The following is a 12,912-nucleotide window of genomic DNA, read 5'->3' on the forward strand; positions in this document are numbered from 1 at the left end:
AGAAGCCATTTGCGCATGCACGCTATCTAATTGCGTGATACCCACCATCAAAAACTGATGCACTCGATCACTATTTATATTGCAAGGAGAATCGAGCACAATTGTAAAGAACTGAGCATGTACCAACACATCGATCGCTCTAGTAGACTGCAGTCGGATTAGTTTTATTAATTATTAATACAACGCCATGTATTAGATAAGTTATTACAAGGGAAACGGCTCTGAAACAGTTGGCTTCGATGTGGTGTTTGTAGAACGCACCGTTCAGTGAAAAGTTTACATGCCCGATTAATTTTGTCTATCACTCAGATCGAGAGAACCAACCCTAGCTCGATGGGCATCAGTTTTGCGGCAGATGCTTGACACAATGTCTGCAGCAGTACGTCTGCTTCTTGTCCCGTTTACATGTGTAGGCCAGGCAGGAACAGATTTATCAAACACGTTTCCCAACAATGCACTAAAGAGGGAAATACTCCATGGACTTAGATATCAAATGTTCTTTACATGAGAAAGAATGTGCGTGGAATGATGATCTCAGAATTAAAAGGTGAAATGAATGTCATATGCACTATCTAGATGTAGATGTTGCCTGTGTGAATGGTTGTGAGCAATTGGTAATGGATGTGTAATCGTATGGAAAAGTGGTGTTCTCAACAAATTGTCATCTGTCGAGAGACCGTGAAGGTATTTCATCGGCCTACTAGGTCTACACGACGATCGAGATGTTCCTGCTGTGACAGTCGAGTTTGACGAAGTTTGCGCGCAGAGGCGACGAAAAATAGCGAAGACCTCCATGACCGACAATGTCTGGACTTGTACAAGAAAGCTAACTGGAATGTGGATAGTTGTTAGTTGTGTTCCAAACGTATTAGCGTAGACAAATTTAAAATACAAGCATTATACCTCAAAATATGAAAGCAATTTAGGTGCGTCAACTGACTGCGATATCGATTAAATAATGTACACAAATCACAACGATCTCGAAGCCAAGTCACCGAAGCAATATCTCTATGACTGCCAGCGATCTCGAATCTAATTCACTGTAATCTTGAAGACATCTAGGGTCAGTGGACGGTTCGGCCATTTAATTTTCTACATTTCAATTTTCATGTTTTAATTTTTCAATTTTCAATTTTTAGTAATTTTTAATTTTTAATTTTTAATTTTAAATTTTTTTACTTGCATTCTTATTTAAAATTGTTGTGTTTATTAAATTTTGATTTTTAATTTGTAAATTTTTAATTTTTAATTTTTAATTTTCCATATTTTTGTAAAATGGTTTTCATCTTTTGATGTGTTGATGGTCAGTGGACGGTTCGGCCATTTAATTTTCTACATTTCAATTTTCATGTTTTCATTTTTCAATTTTCAATTTTTAGTAATTTTTTTTAATTTTTAATTTTTAATTTTTAATTTTTTACTTGCATTCTTATTTAAAATTGTTGTGTTTATTAAATTTTAATTTTAATTTTTTAAATTTTTAATTTTTAATTTTTAATTTTCCATATTTTTGTAAAATGGTTTTCATCTTTTGATGTGTTGATGCTTGTGATCTTTAGATTTATCTTTTAAAATTTGATTTTTAGGCACCTATGTGCTCAAAACTAGAAACTTGAACGCGCTGTTCGCTTTTCTATCTCTAACATGAATAGAAAATAGAAAATAGAAAATTGAAATGACCGAAGACGCTAGACACAGCAGGGGTCTCAGCGGGGGTCCCAGCAGGGCTTCCATTCGCACGCGTGTCTCAGGAGATCACGTTTCCAACACGCTAGCAGGTGTTTGTTTTTACTTTGCTTTCCGTCACGTGCCAAACCACGTTGGCAACTCTTGACAACTCTTGACAACTTCGCTCTGACACACAACGTTGTGCCAGCGAATACCTCGGTCTCTATTGTGTAGGTACACGTACTGTACGTGCGTTGTACACAACACGCTACCATTATTGTAGATGAACCGGTTGGAGGAAAATGCTATGTTATGTTATAACTAGATAGGCTCCCCACTAGCTAGCGGATCGCCGAGTTGGCAACTGTGGTGACGAAGTATACGGAACGACGTTTGTTGCTAGGAAAAATCGAGACACAATTAAAACATCGAAAACGTCAACCTACTACAATTAATTAAGTAGTAGACTGCGCGCTTTCACGGGCACACTCTAGATGTAGTACACGGTACCGGTACCGTATACAAGGGTGGGCGTGGTACTCTAGAGCAGGTCACATTTCTTATTTGCATGACGTCGCACAACTCACCAAGTAAACAGACATGCACGTCCAAACGCCTTCCGAACTCTAGTTGAAGTCAACTCAACTGAACTCTATTTGCTCAACTCAATTAATTGAACTAACTCAACTAGCTAACGTAGAACAGCGCGGCTTACAGCTAGAGCTAGTCTCTACTTAATTAATAACTAGCTCTAGCTGTAAGCCGCGCTGTTCTACGTTAGCTAGTTGAGTTAGTTCAATTAATGAAGTTGAGCAAATAGAGTTCAGTTGAGTTGACTTCAACTAGAGTTCGAAAGGCGTTTGAACGTGCATGTCTGTTTACTTGGTGAGTTGTGCGACGTCATGCAAATAAGAAATGTGACCTGCTCTAGAGTACCACGCCCACCCTTGTATACGGTACCGGTACCGTGTACTGCATCTAGAGTGTGCCCCTGAAAGCGCGCAGTCTACTACTTAATTAATTGTAGTAGGTTGACGGTTTCGATGTTTTAATTGTGTCTCGATTTTTCCTAGCAACAAACGTCGTTCCGTATACTTCGTCACCACAGTTGCCAACTCGGCGATCCGCTAGCTAGTGGGGAGCCTATCTAGTTATAACATAGCATTTTCCTCCAACCGGTTCATCTACAATAATGGTAGCGTGTTGTGTACAATGCACGTACAGTACGTGTACCTACACAGCTAGAGACCGAGGCATTCGCTGGAACAACGTTGTGTGTCAGAGCGAAGTTGTCAAGAGTTGCCAACGTGGTTTGGCACGTGACGGAAAGCAAAGTAAAAACAAACACCTGCTAGCGTGTTGGAAACGTGATCTCCTGAGACACGCGTGCGAATGAAAGCCCTGCTGGGACCCCCGCTGAGACCCCTGCTGTGTCTAGCGTCTTCGGTCATTTCAATTTTCTATTTTCTATTTTCTATTCATGTTAGAAATAGAAAAGCGAACAGCGCGTTCAAGTTTCAAGTTTAGAGCACATAGGTGCCTAAAAATCAAATTTTAAAAGATAAATCTAAAGATCACAAGCATCAACACATCAAAAGATGAAAACCATTTTACAATAATATGGAAAATTAAAAATTAAAAATTAAAATTTAATAAACACAACAATTTTAAATAAGAATGCAAGTAAAAAATTAAAAATTAAAAATTAAAAATTAAAAAAATTACTAAAAATTGAAAATTGAAATGTAGAAAATTAAATGGCCGAACCGTCCACTGACCATCTAGTCGTGACTCGTTGTGACTTCACAGTGAGAATACTGTGAAAGTGGGACGAAAACTCACAGTAAACTCGCTACGGTACCACTTCGACTTTGCAGTGATTAGAATGTGAACGTCGCTTCGAATTCTCACTGTGAAGTTTGTCATGGGATATAAAGCTAGTGTACTGAAACTTCTCTCACATTCACTAATTTAGCTTAGCTGCTGTATGTACATCATGCACGTGCCGACATTTTACTTTTAGCACAGAACACGTGCAGGAAACTGCATGGCCTCTACATGAACGGATAAAAAGTAGCGCCTACAACATGCATGTCCGTCAATTGGTACCTGGCGCGTTAAAAGACCATTGTGCCAAATATGTACTACAGTACTAGGGATACTGGATTATATTTTGCTGATGTGGCCAGACCGTTATCAGCAGGTCTATGTCATATAGCCACGTCAAGACTACTACTAGAGTCATGAGTCCTCTGGCAACAAGTGCCTGCCGCCCAAAGATTAGCAAGGGTGTTGCGTAATCTCTAGAAATGGGGGGCTAGACTTCACGATGCTAATGGACACGCCCATTTTATGGACACGCTCATCTTACTGGCTTGTAATTGACTGATACGGTAGAATCAGTGGAAGATCCAGACTGTAAGAAAGGGTGGTGTATATATTATGTACAGCTTTGGTTTTCACGCGTATTTACAGTCCACAATTTTTACGACCACGCCTAGAAATGATGGGGCTATAGCCCATGCCACGTACGCTACGCCCGGCAATAAAGCTAGTCTGATTTACTTCAAAGTTTTATACGCCTGTCGCCTAAATTTCACGTTCTTGCCACCAAATGAAAAGTCTGTCGCCAATTTTGGCAACATGGCAGACACCCCTGAAATTGCTGTCAAGCACTCGATCTAGGCGAGCATTCTAGATTCTGCGGAGTTTCAGATAACTGAATTTAGTCAACTGCGGTCATTTAAAACCAAAACCTAGAGCTGTTGCTGAGAAGGTATAAGAAGGCAAGATAATGGGTGTCTGACGATTGGGGCCGTTATCATGCACGAGCGTTGGACTGACTGTAACTCATACAGATCTTGGCTGACATGGAGGGTAACAACACGAGTTGTAGGTAAAGAGTTGTTTATTAGCGATATATAAGTAACTATAGATAGGTGTGTGTGCAATCTAAACGCTACTGTCCGGTGAACGATGCGTTTGTCCAACGAAGGGGTGTGCAAGGCTTTGCACAGTTTGAACTACATTTAGAATGTGGGAGGACTGCGTTCAAAAACTGATAACTGAGAACTCGCGTCCGGAATATGATGGTCCGAGGAACGGGGTCGCGCTCTATACTCAACTACAGAATAACTCGTAGTATGCTAGGACTCTTCTACAATAAGTAAACGTCTATTCAGTGGCGGATCCAAGATTTCCGAAACGGGGGGCTGGTGTATTGCCCATTACTATGACGTCGTCACTCTCAATCTGCTAGGTCACAAGCAGCAGCAAAGCGGCTCTAAGTTTACACGGCTACGCAGAGATTGTTCCTCTTTCAGAAGCGCTCTCAGCTATTCTGGGTGCTGTAATCATATAACTAATATATATCACCCAGAATTAGTAGCAGTAGCCACACACTTCTGTACCTGGTAGCAGGACTCCGTAAATCTAGAGTGGTAGCCTCTCCTGGATCTTGTTGTTCTTTATTTATATAACGTCTCTTACTTTCGAAGAAATGTTCTAACTGTACGTCGCTCCTTCCTCTTCATGGCCGGAAACGTGCCACATTGTACCGTATAATAAAACACGCATGCGCAGTTTAATCCTTTAGTCACGAGGCGTTTTCAAAACGGGGCATATCCTTTACGCCGATGCCTAGATCCGCCACTGTAATTGAAGTCTTCGTAGTAATTAATCAATGAAGAAGCAATAAAGTGCTAAATCCTCATTTGCTAACATATGTATTACAAGCAGCTAGTAGTGTAGCACCGCTCCGACAACACAGGTTACGTCGATAATTAATTAAGTTACCGGTAAGTTAGGAAACTACTCGCGCGACAGAGGCAAACTCTACTAGCGTTCGTTCATTCGCGAATCTTAGAAGTCAGAGCTAATGAAGAGCGTGAGGACATACTAGATAGACTGGCACGTGCACGCGTGTAGTCGCTAGCCCTTGAAAGCATGATGAGACATCATTACATCGACCTGCACGCTAATTGCACCAGCGGTACGCATGCGCTGCATTCCAATAGTCCCTCGATCCGTTGGTCCGTCCGTCCGTCCGCGGTGCGTCCATGTGCACAGATGCACTACTGCATGTACCTCTAGCGCATGCACGCCTCAGGTTACTAGAAAAAATCAGATTGCAGTTTACTATGGTGAGTAGTCTCGCGTAGCTAGACTTTTGGACTCGCAGGTCGAAAAAGAGGCGGACTGGCTGCGCGAGACCAAAAATTTAGTTATACATTACAAATTTTATTATTTATATGTGTGTTTAATATTTAATTTATTTATATATTAATAATGCAATATTAATAACAAAATATTAATAATAAAATATTAATAATAAAATATTAATAATGAAATATTAATAATACAATATTAATTATAAAATATTAATAATAAAATATTAAGAATAAAATATTAATAATAAAATATTAATAATAAAATATTAATAATACAATATTAATAATAAAATATTAATAATACAATATTAATAATAAAATATTAATAATACAATATTAATAATAAAATATTAATAATAAAATATTAGTAATAAAATATTAATAATAAAATATTAATAATATAATATTAATAATCTATTTATCTACTTAGGCAATTATTTAAGCATAAACAGTAAAGGACTGTCTAGAAAGCGGGATCTCATTACACCACGTGATCTACCGGCGGAGCTAGGTATATACTGTCATCATGCATATGGCTGGCTCGATTCGTTGTTTGGATGTTTACTAAACGAGTATCATTTCACTTGAAACATAACGTTCTTTCGTTTGCAGCAGATTCGTTGTATTGTACGTGTTGCAAGTCTAGCATTGTGTGCATGGTCGTCTCTACCGCTCTAGATCCATTGCCAATCAAGACGTGTACGCCTGCAGTTTCTTACAAATTAATGCTCTGTGCCAAAACTGTCTCAAACGCACAGAAAATAACACTAATTAAATCAATTAATTAAGCAAAATTACATCGACAAGAGAGCAAACACCCGTATATTGTAAAAAATGCGTAGAAATACGATCTGCGTGGTACCTACAAAACCTAACTTGCTAGTATACTGTTCCACACTACTGGAAGAATGGGCGTAAAGCAAACGAGTAATACTGCTCCAAATTCAGAGATTGGGATGCACCAAAATACAACAAAACGCGGCTCGTGCTTTAGACCAGTCGAAATCACGTTCGTCATTCTTTTTCGAAGTTTGTACGTTCTAAGCAAATAGCCATTTGCGGCCTGTGTCTCGCAGTCGACAGTCGCAATATCAGCGACGAGTCTCTTCAAGATTCTGGGCAATTTGGCAAAGTAATAGAGCGGATAGATATAGAAACGGAGAAATTGAGTGACGGTAATAATGGTGTATCGAGCTGCATCAGCAGGCATCCAACAGTTTTGATATTGATATTTTGAAGATCTCAAAACAATCCATTTGTCGACAGCAATCCAACCACATGTATTCATCCACAGTATCATGACAAAGTAGTATACTGACAGAATGGTATGCAAACGATCTGATGAGTATCGAACTGCTCCTTGGATTTTGCGCACGAGGTCTTCAGCGTCCTTGGCGTTGTCTCCTCTCCATGCCAGCATGCGACGAGAGAATGTTCGAAGCTCGGCCACGTGAATTTTGGCGATACACAAAACGGTTAGAAAGACGGGCAGTGTAATGATGCAAAACAACACGTACCCTACAAGTTCAATCGGTACTGTAATAGAAACGAGGTTACGTGTATCCAATTTCAAATTGTGACTGCAACCATCGTAATGGCCACTTAGTGCTGGAATGACGGTAAGTGCGGGTAGAAGAATCAAGATAATGCTTATGAATGCTCGTTTGGACAAAAATTTGTTCACTTGATTCCACTCGAATTCTTCATCTTGTCCGATTGAGTGAAGAGAACTTTTTTTGATCACGTGATGAATGTGAGAAATTGCGCAGAGCCATATTCCAAGTCCGTATATAACCAGATACCGCAATCCTTGTACAACGAAGTACATATTAACCACATTGGTTGTCTTAAATGAGAAAGAAAGTCCTGGAGGGTCTAGAAAAGGGTTGTAAACAACGTAGGATATGTAATAAAGAGCCAAGAGAGTTAGGGAACCTTGACCCAAATATCTGCTGCATTTGATTGTTCTAGATTCGTCAGATGGAGACTTCCACAGAAAGGACAGACGCGAGATCCAGTAAAACAATCGCTGATCTTCAATAGTGTATCTTCTGCTTTCATTAGTGATTCCATTGCCCTGTGGAACGGTAGCAAGAGTGCTTGCATCTGTAATAGCATCAGCAGTAGCAGTATCTGCGCTCTCAGATCTCGATGAGCTGGGTGGTCTCGAGTGGCCTCTACCTACTGTTTCATTCTCTTCTGAATCTGACTCAGATTCCACTGTACTCATTTCCACAATGATCTTTACTCGTCCTTCACGAACAAATTTTGAAAAACAGTGAGACAGTTCGTCTTCTGGCTGTAGTTCGCAATCCAATTCTACACAAAATATCTTCTTTGCATAGGCTTTAGGTAGATTTCGTTGATGTGTATACATTCGATTATATCGATCCTGGATTGTTTGCATAAGCCAGTGGACATTGTGATCTAAGGACAAATACTCGACAATTGAAAATCCTGATATATCTACGTCGAATCTCAATTGCTGAGGTTCTCTTGAGCTTTCTGTAGATCCATAACCGGCTGAATCTGAGGATAAGCAATCCCGAACAACACCGTCAGCGCAACTGCTGTGCTGTTGCAAAAACGTCCTTTCGTTCATTCCGTTGTCCGTGACGTTAACTTTACTACCAGCCTACTTTTCGTTTTCTGCCTGCATCGTAAATTGTACAGTTAACACAAATGCAGCATGCATATTGCATGCCAATACATCTATCTAGGTAAAGACACACAGTAGTAGAAATTTTGTAAAATACCCCTACCTGTTATTGTGTACTAGTTGCTGTTCTTTGACTGGAACGACCAGCTATCTAAGCGGTTCAGGCAGAAGTGTAAACAAAAGCAGCGTGCTGAGTCAACAGAGTATACTCACGTGATTGACAAGGGACATGTGACTACATGCAAGGAGCAATTATGAGGCCGTTTTGTACGTTGAAAGCGATTTGACATACGTTTAAATTCTAAATTTTATAACGCTTTTTAAAATAAACGAAAACATCAGTGTGAATGCGAGAGATCAAGCAAATGTCCGAAAGACGTAAGTGACACGCGACCTACCTAATATCCCTAATCTTTTAGTAGTCTCGTTGTTGGTTTTGGCGGCTCTTCACACGCTTGCATGTCGAATAACGTCGGCTACACTTTCTCTTTAAAACGTGACAATGGCGTAGGCCTGAAATTACCCACCTCCAAATTTTCAGGGCGTGGTAGATTTATTTTTTTAGGGGAACAGCGACTACCCTACTTTCCACAGAATATCCTTCACCTTTGATCTCTTGGCTGCGTTGCTATAATAGGTCGATTACTTTGATACCAAACAGGCCCGTGCCAAAATTCGTCCGTTCCATTTTTAATTACAAGCAAAAATTACAATATTAAAATTAAAAATTAAAAATTACATAAAAGTTGATAGTGATTTTTAATGTTTATTTCATTAAAACTAAAATTTTAACTTTTAATTTAAAATTTAACTTTTGCTCCAAATTGAAATTGGCCCAGACCCAAGCACGCTAGGATACTGTACTGGATATTATCTAGTTAAATAGGTATTTGCGTATAAAACAGATACTGTATGTAATACAAAAACCTAGCTTAAGTTAATTAAGTTAATGGTCATTATTGATAACAAGTTTTTGTATGTAATTTTATATTAATGTTATTTGTTAATTAATACTAATTAATATTATTTATTAATACTAATTTTTGATTTTTAATTATTTTACTGGTACATTGTTGACGTCAGAACTGTGTACTTTTAAACTCTTGCATTTTTGATTGCTACACTTCTAAGGGATTAGTACGTCTTAACATCAGGTTTCAGTATATAAATGTAACACTGCATGGTGGCTTCCTGATTTGGCCCAATCGATCGCTGGCTCCCCTTTTCACTGACAATTGTTTAATTAATTAAGTGATTTATAGAAATGTTGAGAACGTAAAATACAACTTGAGCAGGGCACTATTTATATCAACCAACATTTAATATTAATGATTGATTGTTACAAATTAATTTTGAGAAATCATTGATTTTAATTAGTGATAAACATCTGCTCTTAAAACAGGACATACCTTTGCACCAGCGCATGGTGCACTGTACTATTAAAATGTCTTAATGAATAATTAATATTCTTTACTTTATTTTCTAGGCAGGATCGATGCAAGATTCTTTAGCTATATTGTTTTTAACCATAACAAGATAAATACAGGAGTCCAAATTTTAAGACAGCAAAGCTAGGATATTGCAGAGTTTACATGGAAGAGACAGCAGCATACATGCAAATGGTTTATTGGTTCCTGTTGATTAAATTTAAAATGTCCCAAGGCCTGCTCTGCTCAAATGGCTTGGGCAAAACTCATTATGCATGTGCAGTCTACTTGTCACCATGTCTACCATGTGCTGGTGCACTAGTATGGCCTGTGTTAAATTGCAAATCTTTCCTCATTTGACTAATGATAATTGCTAAGTCAACCTTTATATTAATTTGCATAAAACTAATTTATAACAATTATTAATAAACATCAATCATTGATATTAAAATTTTGGTTAATATAAATAGTGCACTGCTCAAATTGTTTTCTAAGAAATCCTGAACATCACAATTCTTGTCAGTTACACATAGATTCGAGCGATCATGAATAACAAGTTAATAAGATATTGTCATTATCAGATATTGTCTTTAAAATTGTACTTAAAAACGTCTCAAAGGTATCCGGATTGCAGAGATCCTTTTGCAGTCACCAACCTTTCACAGGAACCCACTCATCTATAACGGTATCATCGTCACAGACATAGTGTACTGGATGCATAGCAGAAGTAGCACATGACTACAGTAGAACAACAACTCATCGTCAATTCTAAAATAAAAAGCCATCCATTTTGTAACTCACGTGGTATGGCAAAAGACGAAGTGTGCATCCAATTGGATATTTAGAAAAGTTCAAATGGCCTTGAGTAGAAACTACTCTTGCAACCTCTTGGCTAAATCCTGCAATTCTATACAAGAAAATTCATCAACAACACACCAGTGCAAATATTGGCATACCTGAGACTAGGTTCTCCAACAAAATGACCATAACCTATGGGTTCATCACCACATTGCATGCTCGTGCCCATCCAACCACAGTCAATCATCAATTGTCCTGTTTCTTGGTTATGACTGATGACAGTGGTAAGAACACAAATTGAAATATCAGACTCTGAGCACGATCCAAGTCCAGCCTGCTGCATGTCTAAACACATTCACATTCACACTATTTATTAATATAATATTTTTCATTACAAATTTCAATTAAAACGCTAAAATTATTGATTAATGATTGCAAGGCAAACCATAGAACACATAATTTCCTGGATGATACTCTGTAATTCCAGTCATATCACTGGGGTTATGACTACATCCAGGAGTAGATCCAATACCAACACAACGACAACTGATTCCTTCAGCTTCTAGCCTACACACAAATTGATTAATTAAAAATGTATGCAATAAGTATGTACCATGTTATTGTTACTTAGTTAATTAATATTTATTAATTATTGTGTAGTACTGTTTAGCTAGTTTCACACTCTCATCTCGTGCATGACTTGCAACAGTAACATGAGCAATTGCTCCAGTACAGGCATATGACTGTCCACAATGTGTATAAAGACCGACAAAATCAATGAAGTCACAGCTCGCCATTTCTCTTACAATTTCCAATGCAAGTGAACTCGATGGTTTCACTCCACCTACAAATACCTCCAATCACCAAACTAAAATTAATAGTTAACAACTGCTTAATTAACATACATCGGCCATATCCTACATCTAGTTGAACCAACATGGACCAGTGTTTCCCAACAGGTGGCGGAATTTTTGTAATACCATTTAGCACCTCCATGCTGTCTGTCATAAACTGAAATGATTCTAAACGAGCCGTGAGTTCCCTCACACGATTCATTTTGGATAGCGTAATGGGTACAGCATAGATCACATCGTCAAAACCACCATCAGCAAAAAATGTTGCCTCAGCAAACGTGGAAACAACAATTTGCTTCCGTGTACCATTTGTCATATAGAAGCCAGCTTCCCTGCAGTAGATCCAATAAAACAGGTTACTGGAAGTAGGTGCAGAATAACAGACCATTGGCTTCTGCAATAGCAACTAACTAATCAATATAGCTAGCTGTTCAATTAATTACATTCTACAGATCACTTAATTAAAAATAAATCAAATAACTCAATGTTAGTTTAGAGAACTAATAGTACAATGTTCATTTAGAACTAATAGTACAATGTTTATTTACACACTTAGTACATTAACCTATTAATAAATAATATGTATAATACTATTAAATAATATATGATAATACATAATAAATAACAATTAAAAATACTATATTACATAACGGATATTTTACATATTTAGCACATTGATGTAGTAAAGAATCTAAATAAATAATAATTATTACAAGGTTGACCCAAAGTCTCCTAATTATTAATTAATTTCAACTACCATTATAATCCCACGCCTCTGCCCTCTGCACTATCTATACGTAAAGTATTGAACACAGTGCACACTCAGGCCTGGCCCACACTTTAAATGCTACCATGTTTTCGCTGTCTTCATGTGAGGTCTCAGTGAGATGCCAAGGAGACGACACCGTTCCCTCATTATTGTGCAGTTTCTTTTCAGTTTCTTCAGGTCTATCAGTAAGGCTGGTGTCATAAGAGTTGACACTGGTCGAGGATCGTAATGACGTTTCCAAGGAAGCTCGTCCATGAAACAGGTCACGGGCGTGTACTTGACAGTACGCTGGACGCACCTTAGCGCGCAATAGCTGTTCAAGCCGGTACACCATACAGTGTACACACAGCAGCCATGCAGGCATGTGTTGCTCGGAACCCCCGGTAAGTGAACGATGTTGAAACTTTAAATAGTACGCATGCATATTCCAATCTTTGTTATCGTATTTCCGTGAATAAATAGTGACCCATGGGGCACTATTTATTCATACATAGTTCAACATTTGAGACGTTAACGTGGGGCATTATTTGAGCATGGGGCGCAAATCGGGCATGACACACTACTAACT

At 38.3% G+C, this 12,912-nt stretch overlaps 2 protein-coding genes across 4 annotated transcripts; both read right to left on the reverse strand.

The window, feature by feature from the left end:
* Positions 1-6,545: 6,545 nt before the first annotated feature.
* Positions 6,546-8,699, reverse strand: LOC134194084 (uncharacterized). The gene is made up of 2 exons (XM_062662987.1): positions 8,600-8,699; positions 6,546-8,490 (listed from the first exon to the last, which is right to left on the reverse strand). Exon 2 carries the CDS (start codon positions 8,437-8,439, stop codon positions 6,709-6,711), a length of 1,731 nt encoding a protein of 576 aa, XP_062518971.1. The 5' UTR covers positions 8,440-8,490; positions 8,600-8,699; the 3' UTR covers positions 6,546-6,708.
* A 1,685-nt stretch (positions 8,700-10,384) lies between these two features.
* On the reverse strand, positions 10,385-12,622 carry LOC134194003 (D-serine dehydratase-like). 3 transcript variants are annotated; one of them, XM_062662894.1, is made up of 7 exons: positions 12,427-12,622; positions 11,627-11,907; positions 11,385-11,565; positions 11,167-11,288; positions 10,880-11,066; positions 10,725-10,830; positions 10,385-10,600 (listed from the first exon to the last, which is right to left on the reverse strand). In XM_062662894.1, exons 1-7 carry the CDS (start codon positions 12,597-12,599, stop codon positions 10,583-10,585), a joined length of 1,068 nt encoding a protein of 355 aa, XP_062518878.1. In that variant the 5' UTR covers positions 12,600-12,622; the 3' UTR covers positions 10,385-10,582. The 3 variants fall into 3 exon arrangements, with proteins under 3 accessions (XP_062518878.1, XP_062518876.1, XP_062518879.1); XM_062662892.1 differs by having other exon boundaries at positions 10,385-10,661; XM_062662895.1 differs by having other exon boundaries at positions 10,385-10,661; positions 12,415-12,555.
* Positions 12,623-12,912: the final 290 nt, after the last annotated feature.

This window comes from Corticium candelabrum, chromosome 18 (genome assembly GCF_963422355.1).
Source record: "Corticium candelabrum chromosome 18, ooCorCand1.1, whole genome shotgun sequence".
Classification (NCBI taxonomy): domain Eukaryota; kingdom Metazoa; phylum Porifera; class Homoscleromorpha; order Homosclerophorida; family Plakinidae; genus Corticium; species Corticium candelabrum.

Bases quoted from the DNA above. Each gene is read 5' to 3' on its own strand.
- LOC134194084 (XM_062662987.1), bottom strand. From the start codon at position 8,439: ATGAACGAAAGGACGTTTTTGCAACAGCACAGCAGTTGCGCTGACGGT.
- LOC134194003 (XM_062662892.1), bottom strand. From the start codon at position 12,599: ATGGACGAGCTTCCTTGGAAACGTCATTACGATCCTCGACCAGTGTCA. The intron at 11,067-11,166 runs GTTTGCCTTGCA...GAATGTGTTTAG, and splicing joins AGGAAATTATGTGTTCTATG to ACATGCAGCAGGCTGGACTT. The intron at 10,831-10,879 runs GTATGCCAATAT...TTTCTTGTATAG, and splicing joins GTTGGAGAACCTAGTCTCAG to AATTGCAGGATTTAGCCAAG.